The sequence below is a fragment of the Mytilus edulis genome, chromosome 11 (assembly GCF_963676685.1).
Source record: "Mytilus edulis chromosome 11, xbMytEdul2.2, whole genome shotgun sequence".
In the NCBI taxonomy this organism is placed as follows: Eukaryota; Metazoa; Mollusca; class Bivalvia; order Mytilida; family Mytilidae; genus Mytilus; species Mytilus edulis.
This window is the reverse complement of record NC_092354.1, coordinates 66,966,777-66,993,521: the sequence shown is the minus strand read 5'-3', so window position 1 is coordinate 66,993,521 and position 26,745 is coordinate 66,966,777. Positions and strand designations below refer to the sequence as shown.

General features: G+C 31.9%; 1 protein-coding gene and 1 long non-coding RNA gene across 2 annotated transcripts; both read left to right on the top strand.

Annotated features, from left to right (window-relative positions):
• The first annotated feature begins 2,264 nt into the window (after window positions 1-2,264).
• Window positions 2,265-18,859, top strand: LOC139496102 (collagen alpha-1(XIV) chain-like). Its single transcript, XM_071284562.1, has 7 exons — window positions 2,265-2,414; window positions 10,681-10,979; window positions 12,366-12,663; window positions 13,794-13,995; window positions 15,194-15,291; window positions 18,310-18,390; window positions 18,807-18,859. Exons 1-7 carry the CDS (start codon window positions 2,357-2,359, stop codon window positions 18,836-18,838), a joined length of 1,068 nt encoding a protein of 355 aa, XP_071140663.1. The 5' UTR covers window positions 2,265-2,356; the 3' UTR covers window positions 18,839-18,859.
• A 3,262-nt stretch (window positions 18,860-22,121) lies between these two features.
• Window positions 22,122-23,889, top strand: LOC139496101 (uncharacterized). The gene is made up of 3 exons (XR_011657541.1): window positions 22,122-22,133; window positions 22,979-22,996; window positions 23,690-23,889. It is a non-coding gene; the product is annotated as an uncharacterized lncRNA (long non-coding RNA).
• The last annotated feature ends 2,856 nt before the right edge of the window (window positions 23,890-26,745 follow it).

The following is a 26,745-nucleotide window of genomic DNA, read 5'->3' as shown; positions in this document are numbered from 1 at the left end:
TTTCTTTTTTGAATTGTAAAAAATGTGAGCTTACTGTATGGTTGCATTTCTTTCTCTAAAATATTGCACGCCGTACCGTAATCTATACTTGTTTACATCTCCGTACCTGGTCATTTCATTGCAGTAGTCTTTTTTTAGAATGTAAAAAGTAAAATCACAAAAATACTGAACTCCTAGAAAAATTAAAAACGGAAAATCCCTAATCAAATGGCAAAATCAAATAATTATACACATCAAACGAATGGATAACAACTGTTATATTCCTGACTTGGTACAGGAATTTCGAAAAATTGTGAATTTAACCTGGTTTTATAGCTAGCTAAACCTCTCACTTGCAAACCAGTTGCATCAAATTCCATTATATTGACAACGATGCGTGAACAAAATAAACAGACATAATAGGTAAAAATGTCAATAATGCAGCAGTCAACATTGTGCTATAATCATAATAACTAAAAAAACAACAACATACAAACATGTAACAAAGAAGCACAAATGGCATACAGACCAATATTATGTAAAAATTAAAGGCAAAATACACCATGCAGAACCCCCTTATTATGGTGTATCAATAGCAAAAACAATAAAATTGGAAATCTAATGACTGGTTTTAAACAACAAGAATAGCTTTGATAGAAATATTCTCTTTTATACTTAACTTAATAACATGACAAAAAGCAAGAAAAAAATAAAATGTAGGTCACCACGCTTTGCAAAATTATCGGAATCATGAATATTACTATGGTGACGAACTTGTTAGGCCAACTTTCTCCAAATGAGTTGCACGTCGCATACACTAATAGGAAAAATGCAGTAAGAATAGATGATTTCAGCTTTTAAGATCATTTTGAAGTCGTTTTCTTTTGATCAATCTAGATCAAAGCCGAGAATCGGCAGCTTATTTTAACTCTAGATAAAACAAAACTGTCACGTCTATGAAAAGCAAGTTGAGACATTGAGGCACTGAACCCATTGACGTTTATGATACATGTATATAAACATAATTCCAGTTCTATGAGTTTTATCCCATTGAACTCAATGTCGTCCTATTTCATTTATAAACATTTACAAATCTTTGACGTCTTATATATTTTGAATTATGACAGGAAACATTTTAGTATCCATATTGGACAACAAAGGATTCTGGTTTTTTGTTTTCGATTTTAAAATGAGACTTTATGTTGTTTTTGTATCGTATCAATGAAGTTGTTATTATTTTTATGTATTTTTGTCTAAATGTTTCGGCTAGTAAATATTTGATTCAGGTACAAAGAGTCGAGTGGTTTAAGTATAACAAAGAAGATGTGGTATGATTGTAAATGAGAGAACTGTCCACAAGAGACTAAAATTACACAGACATTAACATATATAGGTCACCGTACGGCCTTCAACAATGATCAAAGCCAATACCGCATAGTCAGCTATGAAAGGCCCCGATAAGACAATGTAAAACAATTCAAACGAGAAAACTAACGGCCTTATTTATATAAAAAAAATGAAAGAAAAACAAATATGTAACACATTTTAACAAACAACAACAACTCAATTACAGGCTCCTGACTTGGGACATGCACATACATAAATAATGTGGCGGGGTTAAACATGTTAAGTAGTTGATTTTATGTATCCTTAGCCTTGCAACACATATATTTTAATTAAGACCCCTGCATGTGACAGTTCGCTTTGACTCCAATCTGAATTAACTAAGATTGTTAAATGTACTTATGTAGGCCGATGGTTCTCTACCAGCATTCCGCTTTCCGTAATAATTACAATTGACAGCCACGAATTAGCAAATACGGATACAAAAGCACTTAACAATTCTTAAACGGCTTATAATAAACAGTTATAAAAATTTGATATTTAATTTCCTAAGAAACATTACAATGCAAAAACGAAAGTATGTTTAAAGCCACACTACAAAGACAAAGAAAATCAAACACATGTTTGAATTTTGCCGTTTTTGTTACACTTTGAATCCCCATTACAATCTATGTTTTAACACCATTTATCATCTTAAGGGTACACAATTTAGATAATAGTAAAACGCAACTTTCCATTTCTGATATAGGATATGTGTGCGGCAAAGAAAGTATCTATATATATAAGAACATGAACAATTTTGCATTACATGTTTTAACGAAAAAATTATTTGATGTTAACTTTTTGTTCGTGTTAGTTAATATATACATTTATTGAAACAAAGACATTTTTGTAATTATAATTGATTTTATACAATACAGTATGTCAGAATTAACCATGTGCATCTTTCATAATTGATTTTCAAGTCTGTTAAATGCTCAAGCAAACTATCGCTTTCATTCAAAGTTAGTTTGCAACAAGCTAACCAGCGAAGATGATGTGGAACAAAGTTATGGTGGCAATGTTGGTCAGCTTTCTAGGAAAGACTGAAGGTAATGTCAAATAATTAAGATTAAAACGAAAAAAAAAAATCAGAAATTGGCAAATTATATTTGAATACACACATTTTTCTCTTTGTATTATATTATTTTCAGGAATATTTCAACTTTTTAAAACTATAACAATGGAAACTCTTTTGTTATCGGGTTTGGTTCGACTGCTTCATACTTCTGACATGTAACAGTTCAAACTATGGAACCATTGAACATGTTTAATCCGATTGTAACACATCGACTTGAATAATTAATTTTGGTTGATTTAGCTTGCAGTTACCTCGTTGCCTTTTTTTATACCTCGAACCACCAACGCGTTATTCACTGTTGTGTCTAAAAATATTTTTTTCGTGAGTATGAAAAATAGTAAAAAGGTCTTTTGATCTGGCTCGCTCAAAACCAAAATCTGCACACTTTAAAAATAATCAATATTTTGTTTTGCTTCATTCCTCAAATTTTTATCTTTGTAGTCGTTTTGTCTTCTCTTTATCTCTATTTTGAATGAGTAAAATGAAAAATGATGAAAACTGAATCGGTACAAAATAGCTATATCGCATTTTGACACGTATATGATACGACCAGGCCTTGCTGTCATAAAACTTTCGAGCACGATTTTTGTACTCAGACTCAAGAATCAACCAATCAAATTGCTGGATTTTATGTTTCGAGCATGATTTTTGTACTCCGAGAACTGAGCAAAGTTTTATGCCTTCAAGGCCTGATTCATTACTTCTTCTCGATTTTTTTTGACATTTTCTTGTCGAATCGAACCTCATAACGTATTTTAATAGTCAACTTGATGATTTTTAATCATCGATCAAAATTACTACTCAATTTTTAAATACATTTTTAAACATTTTCAATATTCGTATTTTATGGCTTTTCAAAATATTATTTGAAAAGAAAAAGATTTTAAATTGAGTTATATAAACTGTATTTATTTCGTCGTGAGCAATTTGAGTAATTTTTAAGTTTTTCTCCTTTTAGTTTCTTCTCAATCGATTGATCAGATTTGAACTTCGGAAGACCGTTGTTGCCGAAATGTTTTTTCTGACATAATGAAAACATTTTTCCATGCAAAAATATCACGTATCATATATCGTTATACCATTGCTACTTGAATGTCCACTAGGTCGTATGAGAAAGCACTTAACAATGGACTTCTTCATTCATTATTGATATGTTTGTCAATCTGTTTACATTTAAGGCAGTTTAAACTGAAGATACGTCCAATTCTTGCGGTTAATGGTAGTGTCATGAAATTTAATAATAGACAGCGTTTAGTAATATTAAGGCACAAGGCACTAAGTTCCCTTTGAATATTATAAATACAAGTTTCAAACACAACATACGTACATAAACATCATAAGTGTCCTAACACTTATTTGAGGAAGAACAATGGTAATGACATTGTGAAAGACAGCATTAAAATACTTGCTTTTTGTCTAAAATTATATTTATTATGAATATGCTTGTTGAGTGCCAATTTGATGCGTAAAGTCTTTTTAAAATGGGTCTAAAGTTTGTTCTTTAGTTATGTTGTTTCATAACTCTTTAGGATCAAGGGAGGGTCGGACTTATGCAAAAAATGTTAACTCTGCCAAATGTTGTTTGTGCTTTTCCAAAGTCTGATACCTGTAATTAGGAGGTCTTCGTTTTTTTTTTATGTATATTGTATTTCTTTGGTCATTTTTTTTTTAAATCTTGTTGTTGCTTTTATCGTTTAAAAAATGTCTCGGGACTTTCATGGCTGTGCTATTTGCAAAGTGGGTTTGGTCTACTCTTAAAGACCATACGGTACTTGGTATCTCGTTGAATTGTTTTTCAATGGTTATCAGACCGCAACGTGTTTTTTTTAAACTGACATATATACAAGCCTTTTTTGTTTTTTTTTTATCCTTTATTGGATTAAATATACCATACATGTCACAGCTGTGAAACATGCACTGCTTTGCCTCGGTGCACATCGCCTTTCTAAATTATTGTCCTAAAATATTAATTAATCTTAAATACGAAAATATTTTTTTTTATCTTTTGTGATCTTTTAATATATTTAAAAGCTGAAAAAAAATCATGTGTACTTTATTTAACTATTCACACTCTATAATACAAATATAAATTTAATGGTACTTTATTAAACTATTCACACTCTATAAAACAAATATAAATTAACGGATACTACAGATACAGTTACGTCGGCCACATATCTTGACTTACATCTAGAAATTGACAATGAGGGTCGGTTGAAAAACAAAACTTTACGACAAAAGAGATGATTTCAGCTTTCCAATTGTGAACTTTCCATTTCTAAGTAGCAACATTCCAGCAGCACCTGCATACGGGGTATATATCTCCCAATTGATACGATATTCCCGTGCTTGCATTTCCTATCATGATTTTCTTGATAGAGGGTTGCTGCTCACAAGGAAGCTATTAAACCAAGAGTTCCAAATGGTGAAGTTGAAATCATCCCTTCGTAAATTTTACGGACGCCATCACGAGTTGGTTGACCGTTATGGAATAACCGTATCACAAATGATATCGGATATGTTCCTTACGTCGTAACTACAATCCCTTCCCTTTCCTGAATGTGACCTACCGAATTAGACTTTTTACCGGATTTGTTATCACATAAGCAACACGACGGGTGCCGCATGTTGAGCAGGATCTGCTTACCCTTCCGGAGCACCTGAGATCACCCCTAGTTTTTTGGTGGGGTTCGTGTTGTTTATTCTTTAGTTTTCTATGTTGTGTCGTGTGTGCTGTTGTTTGCTTGTCTTTTTCATTTTTAGCCATGGCATTGTCAGTTTGTTTTAGATTTATGAGTTTGACTGTCCCTTTGGTATCTTTCGTCCCTCTTTTAAAGGATATTGACCTAAATTTGTTTTATTACGGGAAAAAGAAATTGCTGAAAATATTAACATAAAAATAATCACATTTTCCGTCTCTAAACGAACATCAAAGTGTGAAAAGAGGTAACATGACGTGATATCACCATGTGGAAAGTTGTCTCATTGGCAAGCATACTTATTCTCCTTTTTTAAATACCACAGAATGATCTTTGGTTATCTAAGCTTTATTACATAAAAACAGCAATACGTGTTTTCGCTGTAATATATAAGCACATGGCTCGGAGATACCAAGCTGGTTACTGCTGCAGCTTTCAGTAGGAATTTATTATGAAAAAAAAAAAATCAGTTCAAGAAACCAGATAACCCAAACCAAATGATGATGAATTAAACTGCTGCTATTAATTTCAAAGTCACAGTTGCATTTGAAAAATTATTTCAACGATGCATAGTGAGAGGTTTAGCTAGTTATAAAACCAGGTTCAATGCACTACTGTCTACTTAAGAAAATGTCTTTACCAAGTCAGGAACATGACAGTTGTTATCCATTCGAATACGTTTGATGATTTAAAGCTTTTGATTAACAAGTTTCCGTTTTGAATCTTTCTCTGAGTTATGTAGTTTGTGATTTTACTTTTAGCTATAATTAATGAATTGGAATGTCAATCAGTTAAAGACAGCCTTGGAAATCAAATGACAGTACACACAACTAATCAGAAAATGTTTTTTAATACATAATCAACAATATTTCTAGCTACATATATTGATTATTTAACATATGTTTTACCTGGCGGTTTTCTGAGTACTAATAATTTGATTTTTGGCGACCTATGCAATTTATTGCTTATGACATAAGGGAGTCCGTTAGTATTTTCTCATTCGAATTGACTTTGCACCTATCATTTAGGACCTTCATAGCTTATTTTTCAGTATAGAACTTGTTAAACGTTGAGAGCCGTAAGGGGATAGATGGTTATTAATTTCTACGTCATTCTTGTACTGAATTACATGTACTTTTCGTTTCAATCTTGATCACTCTAAGATAATTATTAACAGCTGAAAGTTGTGAAAGGCTATTCTTATTGCAATATATTCTAAATTGTTAAATGTGTTCATGCATCTCCTCAGATATAATTGTCCTATGATACATTTGGCACTTTTGTTAACATACAGGTCTTCTTTTGTCATATAGCGTCTTACCTGCCGACCTGTCTACCTGTGTTTATATATTTCTTGTTTTCAATTGGTTAATCCAGATAAGCCATAAGATGCATGGAATTTGTAAGGTGTGGAGTTCATTTTCCTCCACTGGGTATTAACATAATCTAAAACATAGTACTCTAAAACTCCCCGTTGAGAAATAAAGACATTATTATGAACGAAAGCTTCAAATAGCACAGGTAGATTTGACCATAGTATCATCCGACCATTTTTCAAAATGTTTTTAAGTCTTTAACATGTAGCCCTACAGTTGCAAAGTATTAAAACATGACTTTAAAAAGTTATTTTTTTTTTATCGTTCCTGATGATCGCAAATCAAGTTAAGCGCTTTTAGAATATTGAAAATATAATGTGTTATGTTATGTATAGACTTTAACGGAACCAATATTACTTCACCAGATGCGTTGTTTTTACGATGAAAGTCTAATCTGTGATGTTTGAGACAAAAAAATGTTGAAATTTACAAACATATACACCTAGAAAATATATTCCAACACTTCCATTGAAAACAACGTAAAATGAATTGATTGTAGAATGGCTATAATTTGGGTTTTACCAAATACTTTTAATCTGTTTATGGTTAAAGATTGAATTCGTGGTATTAACTTACTTTTTATCTTATATTAATGATACATGGATATGACATACGGCTGCACGGAAATAGTTTTCGCGTATTATTCAAAAAATGAAAATTTTGCAGGACCCATCTTTTCAAAACAGTAGTTCTACAATAAATACAGATTTTTGTATGCATTAAACTCATATCAGAACTGTTTGAATTGCCTAGTTTAACACATTTCGTGTGTCAAATGTTTGTTTACTATTAAAATTACTTTATAAAAATGTCGATATAAAAGACAAGACAATGCTTGGATAAATTTTTCAGTACAGCTTTAATGATGCGTCTCTATAGTACTAAGTAGCCTGAATTGTAAGTTCATAACACAAATTCAATTTTAAACCTTAAACGGATTAAAAGTTTTTGATAAAATCCAAATTATACATATTCTACAATTATGTCATTTTCCATTGTTTTCAACGGAAGTGTTGCAATATTTTTTTCCAGATGTATATAATAGACGTCATGTCATTTGTGGAATATCTTGTATGAAATTCTCAACATAGAATGCTTCTCTTTTTAATGTGGTGCAGGATCTGCTCACCCTGCTAGAGAGCCTGAGATCACTCCAAGTTTTTTTATGGGGTTGCTTAGTTTTTTCTTTCTATGTTGAGTATTTTGTAATATTGTTTATGACTAATCATGTTATGACAATTTTTTTCCATTCGTGTGATGTGTTTGAGGTTTTGATTTTGCCATTTGATAAGGAACTTTCCGTCTTGAATTTTCCTCGGTGATATGTATTTTTCTTATTTTACTTTTTCTTTTGAGACAGAGTTGTTAATGTTTAGAACATTTTATTTGAAAAAACAAGAACACGTGTATTGAAGTCAAAAAGCTATAATATACATGTCAATTTTGTTTTAATTATTTGATCAAAAATAAATTCAAACATATTGATATAACATATAATATATAACATCATGTCGTATTTTAACAACAGCTTTAGCATTAATTCGATTATAATTACAATAATTTAACATATTACGTCACCCATTTTTACTACATTTTTCCATGTAATCTAAGTACGTCTTAATAAATCGAAACATATAATTATTCAAAAGAATTAAACATATGTTAATTTTAAACAACTAAGATTTGTACTGTGAACATGCATATATTACGAATCGTATTGCTAACTATATGCATATGCGTTACCAAAACTAAAAGTAAGCGTTTACTGTTGAAGACTAATGAACTGAGGTACATTGGTCGAACTCTTCCGATTTCCTTTTGAAAATAAAATTATCAAGGCATTTTTTTTTTTATAATATAGATTAGACCGATGGTTTTCCCGTTTGAATGGTAGTTGTAAGGCCCCTTATAGCCAAGGCTCCGTTTTGAAGGCCGTACTTTGACCTTTATAAACGCTTATTGAGTCAAAAAGCATTTTTTTACAATTATTATTTTTAATTTCTTGATAAAAAATTGATTAAAAAATATTGATATAACATATAACATATAACCTATAACATATAACATCATGTCGTATGTTAACAACAGCTTTAGCATTGCTTCAATTTTAATTACAACAATTTAACATATTGCGTCACACATTTTTACTTCATTTTTCCACAAACATGTAATCTATGAATTTAATGCAACTGTCATACAAGTGAGAGGTTTAGCTAGCTATAAAACCAGGTTCAATCCACCATTTTCTACATTTGAAAATGCCTGTACCAAGTCAGGAATGTGACAGTTCTTGTCCATTCGTTTTTGATGCGTTTTGTTATTTGAGTTTGCCATGCGATTATAGACTTTCTGAATTGATTTTCGTCTGAGTTCAGTATTTTTGTGATTTTGATTTTTTTCTAATAACGTGTTAATAAATCGAAACATATAATAATTATTCAAAAGAATTAAAAATATGTTTTACCTAAACAACCAAGATTTGTATTGGAACATGCATATTTTAAGGATGTATTCTTTTTCAGTCTCGTTCAGTCTTGTTCTTTAATTATTTCCAAAACATGTGATACAAGTGGAAAATATCAATGAATTTCAAAAATATTATAATGAAACATAAATGTGTAAAAATAGTGTTTATTTACAAAGAATGGTTTTTGAGTAATCCTGTTTTCAAATTTTACGACCAATAAAGTCAGTGTTTTAGCCAATATTTTGAGAAAAAGGGTGAGAGATACAAAAAATGATTTTACAAGAATCATGTACATCACATATCATTTTGTTCTTTTCAAATTTCTTAGATATGTATTTTCTCAATCATTTATAACAAAGAAAAGTTGAAGTTATACCCATTTTTTTCTTAAAACTGAGAAAAATCACAAAAATAAAAAAATTACAGCATGGTAAATTTTACACGAAAAAGCGTCAAAATATGATAAACCTTCTAATATTTACGCCTACATATTGTTTTTTTTTAAGTAAAATTTATTCAGATTGGTCCACTTCACTTTTATAGGAAGTATGAAACAAAGTTTAATTCCGGAACTGTGATTTTTTTACTATAATAGCCCAAAAATAGATAAAATCGTTGAAAAATGGTATAATCAACGAAATTGGGCATTTCCGAAGGGCCGTACCAAAAAAAAAAAAAAAAAAAAAAAGTGCACCACCATATGATTTTTTTTCATTAATTATTTTGTAACAGTCTTATAAACCCAAAAATCAGGTTAAGAAAAAAAGGTATAATTTTAGAAATTTTTGGCTCTTCTGAGGTGTACATTCTTAAGACCCGTATTGCTAACTATATGTGTATGCGTTACAAAAATTAAAGGTAAGCTTTTTAGTGTTGAATAATAATGAACTGAGGTACATAGTTCGAACACTACCGATTTGTTTTCGAAAATGAGATCATTCAGGAAAATACATTTTTAATTTATTTTTATCTTTTTTCTATATAGATAGATTAGACGGTTGTTTTTCCCGTTTGAATGGTTTTACACTAGTAATTTGGGGCCCTTTATAGGTTGTTTCTCATTGTGAGCCAAGGCTCCGCGTTGAATGCCGTACCTTGACTTATAGTTGTTTACTTTTGTAAATTGTTATTTGGATGGAGAGTTGTCTCATTGGCACTCATACAACACAATCATAAGAAAATTAAGAACATGATAATTTTAATTTTTTTTTTACCTGTGAGTGATGTTGTGTCTACCCAAATGACTATAACATTTTCTTCAATATTATTGAGTTCTCTTAACCACGAACCTTACACCCGTAATTTTTAGTCCATCTTTGATGATTTATTTATACAAATTGATAGTGATAAAGGCATAAAAGCACTGCTATTTCCATATAAGTGACATTGTAACCTAATATGTCGGTTTGTTTAATTTATTCATGCAAGTCTTAAAATAGATTGCTGGCTTTGTTTGTATATTGTACAGTTGTAATTGGTATAACGCACACTAAATATAATTATAATATATACAGTTTTAATTATGCCTATATATATATATATTGATTGAAGATATTATTCTTATTTATAAAGCTTGAGTAAACGTTTATACAAAAAAGCAAGCAAACCAACCAAAGTTTTGCTCCATAAGCATTAAGAAATTAGCTGTAATGTGTTTGATCTTTCGATTTTGACATTTGATATCTATTTTTCTAGGTGCTTCAAGTTTTGAAAACTGTTTGAATTGCTCTGACATTGCCTTCTTACTCGATGAATCCGGTAGCGTAACTATTGATGATTTTAACAAGATAAAAACTTTTGTTAAAAATGTGGTCCAGAGATTTCCTAATATTGGACCGAATGGTGCACAGTTTGCAGTAGTTAAGTTTTCTGATCAACCCATTCAAACTGCGGAATTTGATTTAAACGACCACGTTACTACTACTGGTGTTCTGACTGCAATAGATTTAATAACAAATAGTGGAGACAGATCTAATATTGGTACAGGATTTGAGGTAAAATAATATAAAAGAAGGGGTCAACATACTGTGGATTCATTATTTTTCGTTGGATACCAATTTCCATGGATTTCGTGGGTACAGATGAACCACGAATTTAAATGATCAACGAATTACAAATTTTTAATAGACTTGCATGCATACTTAAGCAGAACCACGAAATTAAATATCCACGAAAGTCCAAGTTTTGTTCAATCCACGAAAATTAGTACCCACGAAAATAAATGAATCCACAGTATATGAATCAAAATATAATTTACTTATAAGGGTTAAAGACTGAAAGTGATAACTAACACACCCATGTAAGTGATGATATCTTGATTATCCTAACGCTCAATCATACGAAATACGAAATATTTTGTTAATGAAAGCCCAATTATGAACAAAATCCTAGATACAATGGATACAACGAAGAATAACATTTAAACAATCTAACTCAACTTAATACTACACAAGTATCAATCTGTTGTATGTATACGCTAGACGAGAATTTGTCTATAAACGACCAAATAAAGCACAAGGTTGAAGAGCAATGAGGACCAAATTCCTAAAGTTTTGACAAGCTACAGCTTACAGCTAAGGTAGATCTGTTTCTGAGGTAGATAATCCTTAGTTTTTCAAAATTTTGATAACAGTAAATTTATTATCATGAACATTTCAATAAAACTCAAGTCAACACAAAAGTACTGGCTACTAGGCTTGTGATATCATCGGGAAAATAAATCTCCGCCAGCAGTGGCATCGACGCAGTGGTTGTAAAAAAACTCATCATAGATACCAGGATTGAAATTTAATATTTACGCCAGACAAACATTTCGTCTACAAAAGACTTATCAGTGACGCTTGAATAAAAGAAGGCCAAATAAAGCACAAGATTGGAGAGCCTTGAAGACAAAAAAAATCCTTAAAATTTGCCAAATACAGCAAAGGTAATCTATGCCTGAGGTAGATAATTCTTAGTATTTCAAAAATTCGAAATCTTGTTAACAGTAAATTTATTATCATTATTATATCAATGACAAGTCAAGTCAACACAGAAGTACTGACTACTGGGATTGTGATACCCTCGGGGAATTAAGCTCCATCAGCAGTAGCATCGGCCAAGTGGTTGTAAACTCCGGTGTCTAATAATAATAATAGGAAAAACGTCTATTTGGCTATTGAGGTTTTTAAAGCAGAACTAATTATCATCACATAACTTTGCAGTTAAATTGGTTTATACATCACTGCCGTTTTTTTTCGTAATCAATTATAAGTATACAAGTGGGCGTATGAATTTAGATTACATAAAAATTATCAGAAACGAATATGCTTGAATATTATATGTTTATGTTTAATATTTTTTTGCTTTTTATTTCCTTCTTTCATATTCTATTCGGTTAGTACTTAGAGAAGAACATATTTAACGAGAGTGCGGGCAATGGTGCAGGACGCCCGTGTGCAGTGGACAATAGATTTGCAGTTGTTATAACAGACGGTAATAGCAGAGGCGATATGTTTGGCAAAGCTAATAGCTTAAAGAATACAAATGTCAAGATGTTAGTTGTGCATGTCGGACCCGGTGTTAATTTGGAAGCTGTACAAGAGTTGGCATCTGATAACAGCTATGTCTTCCATATAGACAATTTTGATGGATTCTCATCAATTTTAGAGGGTCTCATCAGTTCAATATGTACACCAGGTATGCGCCTTTTCTCTTATCTAAACATTATCTTAATTGCATACTATTATTTCTAAAACAAAATTTAATTTTCGTTTAATAGAAGAGTTTATAGTTTCCTATCTGTTTTTTTTTATTTGTCTCAACGACGGAAACATATACAACAAGAAAGAAGAAAAATCGTACCTAAACGAAACATTATATAAGGATATGAAGTTCGAACTCTATTTTAAGTAAACTGTAGAATTATGTAACAATATTGTTGTCTATGGTCATACAGAATGAGGAAAAAGCCATACCGTAGAGAAATACAAATTTGAAACAAGTCAATATTGTAGTTTTTCGTCTAAAATTTGAAAAACGTATAAAGATATTTTAAAGGCCCAAGAAATAAGAAAATTCCCTTTTCATGCATGTGTAATTATATAACTGATCTCTTGAATACATTTGGATTGCATTGTTGTTTTTTTTTTTTACCTCACAAATCAAAATGTCATCAGTAAAAGTGACGGGTACTCCATTAACATTAGTTTTGATGTAAAATTGAGAATGGAAAGTGGGAATATGTCAAGGAGACAACAACCCGTGCATGTGTATGGTTTTGATCGACACAAATCCAGTTATGTTTGCCTTTTAGAAAACCCCGTCATAATGGTTGCAGGTGGATTGACTGTCCACAAGTTAAACAACGGCTTAGTTTTTAAAGAGGTTGTTTTAATGATTCATTACACACCCTCCTTTAATTCATCATTTTTAATTATTGAAGGTATTAAGAAACTTTACAATCCCTCATAATTGACTGTGACAGCATTTGACTTTTCTTTGACGATTCCCCTTGGTCATATAGCTTCTCTTTTTTATAAGAAAAAAAAAAGGGGGGGGCTTGACTTATTTTCAGTTCATTTTACACATAATTGGCGTTAAATTTTGGAGTTCAAAGTATCTGATGAAGGAATATGCAGAGAAAGCATTGTCTAAAACGCATCATGTACAAAATAGTACTTTCTTTATTGACTATTTTGAAGACTAAACAGTCACAACTACGTTAAAAATCAAAACATGAATAAACCAAAAACAGTTCTATTCCTCATATTTGACAAAACATTGAACATTTGTCAGTAACCTGCAGTAAATCCTTTTGAATTTGACAGCTACCGGCCCTCATGGATTTTGCGGCTTTCCTTGTACCCTTCATAACAAAACCTATGACCTTTGCCCTTGTGACGAAAAAAATGTCAACCAAACATATAACGTAGGAGGCAATGATACCACTGTGTTAACTGAGAATTTTGGTGGTGAAAATAAAACGGACTGGGAATGCTATACAAGAAGTGGACGATTTTACGTTGTACGGTGAGTTAACATTGTTTCATTTGCCTGAACCAAGTTAGAAATTTAACAGTTGTTTTCAATTCGTTTGTTGTTTTATAAAATCTATCCTATGATTAAAACGATGATTTAAAAATTGTAATGGTCTTTCTCATATTTAGTTTACATTGAATCGTTTATTTGTTCAATATTTCTTTACTTATCATATAAGTGAATATGTTTCTGACTCACATTTTGTTAACCTCACTGGTTATAAAACTTAGTGATTTGTTAAATCACAATAATTATCTTTGTGTCAGAAAAAAACTGCAAGCTTTTAAAACCAGTTTGCAGTATATTACTAGTATATAGTTATATATAGAAATGATGATAATACTAAATGTTATTAATGTTATTAATGCATTTCTTGCATTGAATATTCCACAGAATGCAATTCACCGGTGAAAACTTGCATTTTCCATTTGTTTTCATTGATACTCGTTTTCGTAGTTTAACCACAAGCTGTATTCTAGTCTAAAGAACATTTTAAATTTGTGATTCAAATCAGTATCCACGAAACCCACGAAACTTGGTATCCAACAAATAGTAATGCATTCAAGCATCGGTGACAATATAACGGAATGTGATACGACTGTCATACAAGTGAGAGGTTTAGCTAGCTATAAAACCAGGTTCAATCCACCATTTTCTACATTTGAAAATGCCTGTACCAAGTCAGCAATATGACAGTTCTTGTCCATTCGTTTTTGTTGCGTTTTGTTATTTGATTTTGAATGTGATTATGGACTTTCCGAATTGATTTTCCTCTGAGTTCAGTATTTTTGTGATTATACTTTTTTTTTTCACAGTAATTTACGTATTGGTCCAATATAACCTGCTTTTCAAATGCACAAATAAAATGAAGTGTATATTCATTAAAAACATTCGCTGTGACCATTATGTCTTAGCATATTACCTTAAATGTCCAATAGTACTTTTATTTACAGATTGTTAGTCATCATGTGTGCTTTCACAGTTATTAAATATGACCTGAAGTTAAAAGTTTCAACCAAAAAGTTAGCTATGTTTTCCCTCATTTTTAACTTTCATACAACCAAAGGATTCCAAAGTATGAATTACAAAAATATCAAAAATATAAAGGACCATTTTAACTTTAATATTTGAAAATATGTGATATATCAGGAGGTAAATGCTAATGACCATGTTTTAATTTTATTTTTAGACGATGCATTGCTCATGACTTATTCGAATACCGTTGTATGAGAGACATAATGTACAATACCAGTAAAGATTTAAGAGTTTATTGTATGTCAGAATGGGGTAAGTCGCTATTATTAATTATTACCTTGTATACCTTTAGTTCTATGTAGGCATAACATGTTTTCCCTAAATTTTGCTCTTTTTTTCACATTTCTTGATCGGTGTGAGACGCCATATAAAAAGTACATAACTTTCTTCAAATCTTAAAAAAGAAGGAATAAAATCATAAGGTAAAAATAATCCACCACAATAACTCGAATATTACGTTTTTCCTCTACTCTTGACAGTTACATTTTAATCATTTAAAAAAATCGACAAGTTTCGCGCTTTAAATTTTAAAATCAAGCTTTCTCGAGTGGAGGAATATCTTAACACACTTGTTGCAGCTGTGGAGTTTAATATGTTTTTTTTACATGTGTAATACATATGGTACGTATTGCATTATTTATATATTTGTTGTCCAGAACAACATGGTGTCAGTACGCTATAAGAAAATGAATCTATAACGATGATTTAAATGTCATACGCTTGGTTAAAGTTTTTTTTATAACAGTAAAATCTGCTGATACGAACGAATCACATTGAATTTATACTCTCAATTTAATATCTGAGAATAAATGAAAGACTATGATTATACAATTAAGCACATTTGGAAACTATTTAAGGTGCAAATAAACTCATCATAGATACCAGGACTAAATTTAAAATATACCCCTGATGCGCGTTTCGTCTACAAAAGACTCATTAGTGACGCTCAAATCCAAACAAGTTTAAAAGGCCAAATAAAGTACGAAGTTGAAGCGCTAGAGGATCAAAATTCCTAAAAGTACCAAATACAGCTAAGGTTATCTATGCCTGAGGTAGAAAAGCCTTAGTATTTCAAAACAATCCAAAATTTATAAACAGTAAATTTATAAATATAACCATATCAATGAAATTCATGTCAGCACAAAAAGTGCTGACTACTGGGCTTGTGATACCCTCTGGGAAATAAATCTCCACCAGCAGTGGCATCGACCCAGTGGTTATAAATAAACTCATCATAGATACCAGGACTAAATTTAATATATACGCCAGACGCGCGTTTCATCTACAAAAGACTCATCAGCGACGCTCGAATCCAAAAAGGTTTAAAAGGCCTAATAAACTACGAAGTTGAAGAGCTAGAGGATCAAAATTCCTAAAAGTTTTGCCAAATACAGCTAAGGTAATCTATACCTGAGATAGAATAGTACTTCAAAAAAATCCAAAATTTGTAAACAGTAAATTTATAAATATAACCATATCAATGACAATTCATGTCAGCACAATAAAGCACAAAAAGTGCTGACTGCTGGGCTTGTGATACCCTCGCGGAAATAAATCTCCACCAGTAGTGGCATCGACCCAGTGGTTGTAAATAAACTCATCATAGATACCAGGACTAAATTTAATATATACGCCAGACGCGCGTTTCGTCTGCAAAAGACTCATCAGTGACGCTTAAATCCAAAAAAGTTTATAAGGCCAAATAAAGTACGAAGTAAAAGAGCTACAGGATCAAAATTCCTAAAAGTTTTGCCAAATATAGCTAAGGTAATATATGCCGGAGGTAGAAAAGCCTTAGTTCTTCAAAAAAATCCAAAATTTGTAAACAGTAAATTTATAAATATAACCATATCAATGACAATTCATGTCAGCACAAAAAGTGCTGACTGCTGGGCTTGTGATACGTACTTAGCACTACACGGAGATAACTCTGTAAAATCAGCTAAACGTTTTAATTACGTTGTGTTGTTTAAGGGAATATTAACCTTCGCAATGATCAAAACTAGTGTTCGTCAAACTGCTATATAACCAGTGTTATTTTCTGATAAATTGGTTGTTTCAAATGTTTTGATATTTTTTATAATTTTGTCAAAGGGTCAAAGTAAATACTTTGTCAAAATTTTATAAAAGTTAAACGAACAAAATTAATTTCAGTGACGGTGTTGGGTACTACCTTGGTGGTACACACTGGTTCAGGGAGAAACTCTTTAAATCAATTAATCGTTTGTAAAAGGCAAGATTGATCAATGGAATTTAACATTTACCTGAAACAAAGAAGCTTTAGAAATTGGTTGACACAAACGTACTAATGAATGAAGTGGTTATTTCCCTTGATCGTTTTTAAAACATATTTATTTAAAGTGGATTGGGAAAGTTATTGGAATTTATATTAATCCCTTTGCCACTTTGCGGTTATGTGCGTTGTCATGTACCGGGAGTAGCCTGCATATTTTTGAAATCTACAAGGGTGTCATTTACGTGTAAGAGATATTTCTATCTCTTGATATGGATCAGTAATCCTCCCCTTCCGAATGACTATCAACGTTTCCTAAAGACCATACTCGCAAATGTTGTCAAGGGAGAGCCTACGAATCAGTCCCTTAATTCCTAAATACGAGACCATACTCGCAAATGGAGTCAAGGGAGAGCCGACGAATCAGTCCCTTAATGCCTAAATACGAGACCATACTCTCAAATAGAGTCAAGGGAGAGCCGACGAATCAGTCCCTTAATGCCTAAATACGAGACCATACTCTCAAATAGAGTCAAGGGAGAGCCGACGAATCAGTCCCTTAATGCCTAAATACGAGACCATACTCTCAAATGGAGTCAAGGGAGAGCCGACAAATCAGTCCCTTAATGCCTAAATACGAGACCATACTCTCAAATGGAGTCAAGGGAGAGCCGACGAATCAGTCCCTTAATGCCTAAATACGAGACCATACTCTCAAATGGAGTCAAGGGAGAGCCGACGAATCAGTCCCTTAATGCCTAAATACGAGACCATACTCTCAAATGGAGTCAAGGGAGAGCCGACGAATCAGTCCCTTAATGCCTAAATACGAGACCATGCTCTCAAATGGAATCAAAGGAGAGCCGACAAATCGGTCCCTTAATACCTTCTTAAATACGACAGCTAAGGAAACTTAACAAATTACAATCTGTATTTAACAATGACGTATTGTGCGTTATGAAAAGAATAAGAATCCACATATGATATGTGTGAGTATATTTTACACTATTTACAATGTTATGCATTTCTTTTTGTAGCACAATTTCCAGGCAATCCTTCTCTGTGTGATGTGTGTAACGGATCGGCATTTGACAATGACACAGCCTTAATTATCAAAGGTAAATATAAACAAATATTGTACGAGGGTTATGATGGGGTTAATAGAAAAAAATGTAAGGATAAAGAAACGCAGAATAGGTGATAGGGACAAATAAGAAACAAAAACGAAAAGAAGGCAAAAATAGAAAAAAAAATCGAGGGCTAAATTTAAAGAAAAAGTAGAGAAAATAGTCAAATACATTACAAAATATAAAAAAAAGCATACAAAATCTAAACACTTGAGTAGGATTGGAATTGACACATATCCTTTATCGTGTCAAAAGTGCAAAAAAATTAAACGTCGACACAAGGATAACCAACACTTTCAGCAATTTGCGATTCGCTAAAAGAACAAACATTACGATATTATAAAATGTTAGTTTATACTATTACTAATAATTGAGTAAATGTGTAAAATGCTGGTTTTCTCTTTTAGAGCAAAGTGAAAGTAAGTTAGATTTATTGTAAAACTTTCTTACTAGATAGGGGATAAACTCATATATGATCCTCAATTGGATACTGTATCAAAGAAAATGTTTTTGTTCTCTTTTGAAATTCTTTATGATTTGATTGTTTCCTTGGTTTTAGTTTGAAACCAGGATTTTTGTTCTCTGTTGCCTTTATTTATTTGTTTTGGAATTCCCTCTGCTTTAATTTGGGTAAAACTGATGAGTCGTATGTAGACGAAACACACATTTCTTTATTGATGTTTGAGGCAAATATAAAAAAGAAGATGTGGTATGATTGCCCATGATACAACTCTCCACAAGAGACTAAAATGACACAGAAATTAACAACTACAGGTAACCATGTGACCTTTTTGAATAGCTATCCAAGATAATGTGTATTTAAAAAAGTTTTACTTTTAGATTTTCTTGTCTTTGATACCAATCGAAGAATTCAAATAAAGAAAAATATTTAACGAGTGACCCGAACAACACACTTTACAAATGCGCGAGCTGAATGATTTTTTATATTTGACTTCTTTGATTAGTTCTCCTTTTTATTAAATTGGCAAATTACTTTTTTTTTTAATATAAATATAAGTAGAAAATGTAAATAACTATATCTTTTTTAGACGCATTGAAAATTTGATTTTGATCTGTTATCGACTTTTTGACAAGGCCTATTGTTGTATGACACCATATGAATGAAATAATCACATATATTTCACTTGTGAAATTATCGGTTTTTATTTCACTGTGGATTCAATGTAATGCATTGCAACCAATTTAATAATTACGTGTAACTTTTGATACATGATTGGGGGAAGGTGAAATGACGAATAAGTCAACGAGACATCAATCCTACCTAGAGAAGAAAATAACATATATGGATACGTATGGGCCAAGCAATGAAAAGAGAAAAATACATAAACGGAATGATTTGACAATAACCTTGTGTATGAATCTAATGAGTAAATAAACCGAAGTAAAGACAAGAAGTAATTGTAACAGGATGCTGTTACGAAGTCTCCCAAACAAAGCTCTCCCATAACTCGCCATTCATATGGTCCCATTTTGATTTGATTTGATTTTTGGTTCCATACAAGAATATATATGGCTTACGGGTGTGGATCTCCACCATTTAGAAGTATTCAAATAGAAGGGGGTGGTGGTGACGACCTCAGGACTTTGCTTCTATATCATTTCATTTGTTTTATTGTCCCCTACAAGAATATATATGGTTTAGGGGTGGGGATCTGGACCGTTTACAAGATAATAGCACATTCTCAAATTGAATAGGGTGGGGGCGACCCCCAGAAACTTCCCTTTAATTTCATTTGATTAGCCTTAGTGTCCCATACAAGAATATATATGGTTTAGGGGTGGGGATCTAGAACGTTTACAAGATAATAGCACATTCTCAAATTGAACAGGGCGGGAATGACCCCCAGGGACTTCCATTTAATTTCAATTGATTTGTTTAATCGTCCCTTTCTGTTTCCATGACAACGGCAGCCATATTGGAAATGCCAACCCCCGATTGCACATCTGTACATGGGGGTTAACATTATGGTAAAGTTCCATCATCATTGGTCCATTAAATTCCGAGAAATAGTCTGGACAAAAAAGTGTGGAATAATAATATTAATAAGGAAAAGAAAAAGAATCGAACAATAATAATATGTCACCCGACCTCCGTCAGGGTGACATAAAAAGAAAAAGAAAAAGAAAAATAATTAAAAACAAATTGTTCAGAGAACCATTGAAGGTCTTTCCATCAAAACAATGTATTTTGATATGAAAAGTTGTGAAACTAAGTTTAAAATGTCATTTCAATCGTCAAATGATAGCTCCTAGTAAGCTGATTCCAAAAATATATTGTTTCCATACATTTTTTTTAAATAAGGGAGATAATTTGTTACTTCCGGTTTGAAAAATGTTACTTCCGATTATATTTGAATATTTACTTGACACTGATTCCAAAAATATCTGGTTCTATATACTTTTATATTAATAAAGTTCAAAAAAATAGCTATTTCCGGTTTACAAAAGGTCACTTCCGGTTGTTTTTTACAAGGTTAAATGGTTTGATACCTTTTTCTAAAAGTTGTATATCTTTATGATGTATACATATAGAATAAAAGCAAAGGTCAAAATCTAGAACGTCAAATTAAGCTATGACCTTGAGATCAATTTCAAGGTCATAAACCAAGGACCTCAAATCAAAAGACCATAGGTCTTTATTATATTTAGTTAATGAGTTATATCACCAAACGCGTATTTTTAAATACAAGAGGGGAGAAAACTCCCTTTTACATTCAACGTACGCTTGCAATCAAAATTTACATCTTACGACATGTCGCAACTAACAATTTAGTAAAAATAATTTGTTGATATCTTATACAGTCTTTGGATATAAGTGAAAATAAGCCAAATTCAAATATTAGAATATGACCTTGACCTTTGACCTTGACCTAATTTTCATTTTTTGGGACCAAGGACCTCAAATCAAAAGATCCTAGGTCTCTATCACTTATGATTTATAAGATAGAAATTCATATCACTTATATCAGATGCATAAGGGGAAATAACTCTCATATGGAGCGGTCATATCGCTTCGGTCAAAATAGGACAAATCATGCGAAGGATATAACGAGCAATTTTGTAAAATAAATTTGTCATAATCTTTTACGGTTGCGAAGGAGATGCGCTAACAAGGAAAACAGTGTTTGGGGAGATAACTCCTACAAAGAAAAGTATTCGTTTACGCAGGGTAAATTTCAAAAGCGCATAAACTGTTCGATATCATATACCAAATATCTAAGCGACATATTGCGAAACAAATGTTTATCGCAAGAACAAAATTAGGCGGAAGAAAAAAAAAAATAATCAAAAGAAAAACAATAGGTCTTTCCACAGAAAAGTGGAAAGACCTAATAAAAATAAAAAGAACTGAGCAAAAACAATAAGTCTCCAAACTTTGTTTGGGAGACTTAATAAAAGTGCCATGCTAGTTAATAATATAATCCCCTCTCCCCGTAACATATATACAGGAAAATGGCCATTGTTATATTATAGTTCGTTTTCTGTGTGTGTTACATTTTTATGTTGTGTTTCTGTTGTATCGTAGTTCTCCTCCTATATATAAGATGCGTTTTCTTAAGTTTTATTTTGTAACCCGGATTTGTTTTTTTCTCAATCGATTTATGAATTATGAACAGCGGTATACAACTGTTGCCTTTCATTATACCCTCATGTATTGCATTGTTAAATTTTAGACGATTAATTACATTTTCATTTTGTAGAATGTGGAGTTAGTGAGTATAATTTTGTCAAATGTTTGTTTTCTCTTTTGAACTGAGTTTTAATAATAATATTAAAAACAACACGTTATTAATGTCTTGCGTCCGAAGCGATTTTCTTGATTTACCTTAATCATGAACGCTCAAAGCCAATTATTTGAAATCCTAAGATGTATAGGTACCGAAACCTTTGAAGAGCTATATGTAAAAAATACCTAAAACAAATAGCTAAATTCATCTAAAGCCAAATTTGCCTGAAGGAGTTGAAACCTTAGTTTCTTAATAATTTATAAATTTATAAACGGACAATTTTTTGTTTGTTAAATCATGTCAGTACCGAAATACTAACTACTTAGCTGATTGTACCCTCGGGGACTGGTAGTTTATCAGCAGAGGTATCGACCCAGTGAATAATTTACAGATGCTACACTTCTAATTGTACTCACACAGGCGATTAGGGTATTAATTTTTCACCTGTTCTGTTCGTTGATATCATTTGAATTTGTCAGTTATTTAAAAAAAATCTCCTTTTTAAATTTGAGTTCGGTAATTTTTTTATATTTTATACTATATTCTTCACAGAACCTATTTATTTAACATCATTTTTTGTTTAATAAAATATTAATGAATAAAGTCTCTTTAAAAACATCTTATGTCAGTTACATGACACTAATATTTCAATGAGGTAAATAGTAAAATTTGCTATTTTTAATGTTGCATTTAAATACCATTAACATGACCCTGACATAGCAAAATGGTAAACAATTCAACTTTATATTATTGTATCTTTTTAATTTTTTATACCAATAACATGACACTGACACAAAAATATTTTATAAAATCAATCTGTTATGTTTCAGTTATCTTACCATCCGGATGTAAGTATACCTCTCTTGTACAATTTTTACCATTGTCCTTTTTTGTTTGTGATTACTATGTTATTAGTATTCATTTGTCTCACAATTATAACGATTTTGTTTTCAATACACTTGTTCTGTGTTTCATACTTCCTGGGACAAACCAAATACATGTCCTTAGACATTCGATCGGATAATATTTGCATTTTTGTTTGTTTCCATATAGAAAAGTATACAATTGACTGATCTTTACCGTTTAAATAGTTAAGTCTTTGAGGATCATTTGAAATGTGATTTGCCTTTGTCAATTAGTATATCTGCATTTCTCTTATTCTTCGTAAATTCATTCCTTTCTGCATCCATTGTATAAAAAATTAAACAATGTGTGGTTCGTTTGTTCTCAGTTCTTCATATTTTGATATGAGCGTCACTGATTAGTCTTATATAGACGAAAAGCGAGTCTGGCGTAATAAATTATAATCCTGGTACCTTTGATAACTATTCATTGGTCAAAAATCGATTATGACGTCAATATTTTCTTGCTTTCCTCTGAACTTTCTTTTGTGACGGCATAAAAAAAGGCGACCATGCTTGATGATTTCACATATAAAGAGCACATAGTTATTCGTTTTTTTCAGTCTGTGAATGTGCTCTACCTACTCTATGTCTCGTTTTGCTCAGGTACATTACATAATTATTCGTTGTTTTTTTCAGTCTGTGGATGTGCTCTACCTACTATATGCCCAGTAACTAACAACGCTACACAGACCCAGTGTGATGCCTGCGAGAGTTCCGAAGGCAATGACGATGGTTTATGCTGTTCGTAATCTCCATAAAATACAGATGGATTAAATAGATCGATCCAACTAATCGAGGAAAGATAAACAAATTATGAATAAAGATTCTGTATTCATTGTTTTGTTATATTTTTGAAACCATTTTTTAAATCTGCTTATCCTATCGGAGCACCTGAGATCACCCTCAGTTTTAGGTGGCGTTTGTGTTGATCATTCTTTAGTTTTGAAATGTTGTTTCTTGTGAACATATATTTGTCTGTAGTTCTTTTCATTTTTAGCCATGGCGTTGATCTATGAGTGACTGTTCCTCTAGTATCTTTCGCCCCTCTTTTTAGATCACCTGGCCCAAAGGGCCAAGTGAGCTTTTCTCTTCACTAAGCGTCCGGCGTCCGTCGTCGTCCGTCGTCGTTAACTTTTACAAAAATCTTCTCCTCTGAAACTACTGGGCCAAATTTAACCAAACTTGGCCACAATCATCATTGGGGTATTTAGTTTAAAATGGCCGCCATGGCTAAACATAGAACATAGGGGTTAAATGCAGTTTTTGGCTTATAACTCAAAAACCAAAGCCTTTAGAGCAACTCTGAATAGGTAAAATTGTTTATCAGGTCAAGATCTATCTGCCCTGAAATTTTCAGATGAATCAGACAACCTGTTGTTGGGTTGCTTCCCCTAAATTGGTAATTTTAAGGAAATTTTACTGTTTTTGGTTATTATCTTGAATATAAAGTTAAAGATAGAGATAATCTGTAAACAGCAATAATGTTCAGCAGAGTAAGATTTACAAAAAAGTCAACATGACCGAAATGGTCAGTTGATCACTTTAGGAGTTATTGCCCTTTATAGTCAATTTCTAACCATTTTTCGTAAATTTTAGTATTCTTTTACAGTATTCTTCTCGTCTGAAACTACTGGGCTAAATTTAATCAAACTTGGCCACAATCATTATTTTGGTATTTAGTTTAAAAATTGTGTCCGGTGACCTGCCAAACCAACCAAGATGGCCGCCATGGCTAAAATAGAACATAGGGGTAAAATGCAGTTTTTGGCTTATAACTCAAAAACCAAAGCATTTAGAGCAAATCTGACATGTAAAAATTGTTTATCAGGTCAAAATCTATCTGCCCTGAAATTTTCAGATGAATCGGACAACCTGTTGTTGGGTTGCTGACCCTAAAATGGTAATTTTAAGGAAATTTTACTGTTTTTGGTTATTATTTTGAATATTATTATAGATAAAGATAAACTGTAAACAGCAATAATGTTCCGCAGAGTAAGATTTACAAATAAGTCAACATGACCGAAATGGTCAGTTGATCCCTTTAGGAGTTATTGCCCTTTATAGTCAATTTTTAACCATTTTTTCGTAAATCTTGGTAATCTTTTACAAAACTCTTCTCCTCTGAAACTACTGCGCCAAATTAATCCAAACTTGGCCACCATCATCATTGGGGTATCTAGTTTTAAAAATGTGTGGCGTGACCTTGCCAACTAACCAAGATGGCCGCCATGGCTAAAAATAGAACATAGGGATAAAATGTAGATTTTGGCTGATAACTCTAAAACCAAAGCATTTAGAGCAAATCTGACATGGGTTAAAATAATCTATTAGATCAAGATCTATCTGCCCTGAAATTTTCTGACAAATCGGACAACCTGTTGCTGGTCCTGAATTAGTAATTTTAAGAAAATTTTGCAGTTTTTGGTTATTATCTTGAATATTATTATAGATAGAGATAAACTGTAAACAGCATTAGTGTTCAGCAAAAAAAGATCTACAAATAAGTCAAGATGACCAAAATGTCAGTTAACCCATTAAGGAGTTATTGCCCTTTATAGTCATTTTTTAACCATTTTTCTAAAATTTTAGTATTCTTTTAAAAAATCTTCTCCTCTGAAACTATTGTGCCAAATTTAACCAAACTCGGCCACAATCATCATTTGAGTATCTAGTTTTAAAAATGTGAACCTGCCAACCGACCAAGATGGCCGCCATGGCTGAAAATAGAACACAGGAGTAAAAATGTAGACTTTGGCTGATAACTCTAAAACCAAAGCATTTATAGCAAATCTGACATAGGGAAAGATAATCTATTAGGCAGACAAAACAGACAATCTGTTGTAGTGTTGCTGCCCTATAAGTAGTAATTTGAAGGAAATTTTGCAGTTTTTGGTTATTATCTTGAATATTATAATAGATAGAGATAAACTGTAAACAGCAATAATGAGCAGCAAAGAAAGATCTACAAATAATTCAACATGACCAAAATTGTCAGTTTACCCCTTAAGGAGTTATTGCCCTTTATAGTAATTTTTTGGAAAGTTTGCTATAGGTTGCTTTCGGTGAGACAGACTATCGCAATGTTCTGCTCCAAGATAATGTAGTACTAGTGTTCGAATTCTGATTCTTAACTCTTTTGAGTTGCTACTCTTTTGAAAAGATTACAGATAAAAAAGGAATGAATGTTCACCGACAATTCAGATGAATTCAACTTTATTTTGAACATAAGTATCACAAACACTACTCTGCGGATCGGCCATTGGCTGAAGAGAAAATCAAAAAAAAAATCTACTCGAGACCGCGGTTCATTCATGAATATTTCATGAATGAACATTTCCCGCACTATTGTTTTACTATGTACGATATTTACAACTGTTTATTATTGAATAAGTAAAAGCCCGAGTGTATCTAAAGAGTCCGGTATGGGAGAACATGTTGATATTTGACAAATGCAAGTTATCGGATAATTGACAAGTGATAATGGTTTGATTAATTTTAACAATACACTGGTGATAGAATATAAAATAATCGATAATTATACATGGCTTCTGTCTCGCACCAAGAACGAGTAAAGGTAAATACCGGCTTTAATAGAAAAGTGCACTTTGTTTGTTTAACTGACATCGATCTGAAAGTTTTGATGCCAAAAATCATTTGAAAACATGTAATTCCGTTATTTAAATACAAGCTGT

Bases quoted from the DNA above. Each gene is read 5' to 3' on its own strand.
- LOC139496102 (XM_071284562.1), top strand. From the start codon at position 2,357: ATGATGTGGAACAAAGTTATGGTGGCAATGTTGGTCAGCTTTCTAGGA. The intron at 13,996-15,193 runs GTGAGTTAACAT...TTTTATTTTTAG, and splicing joins GGACGATTTTACGTTGTACG to ACGATGCATTGCTCATGACT. The intron at 18,391-18,806 runs GTAAATATAAAC...TTTCTCTTTTAG, and splicing joins CACAGCCTTAATTATCAAAG to AGCAAAGTGAAAGTAAGTTA.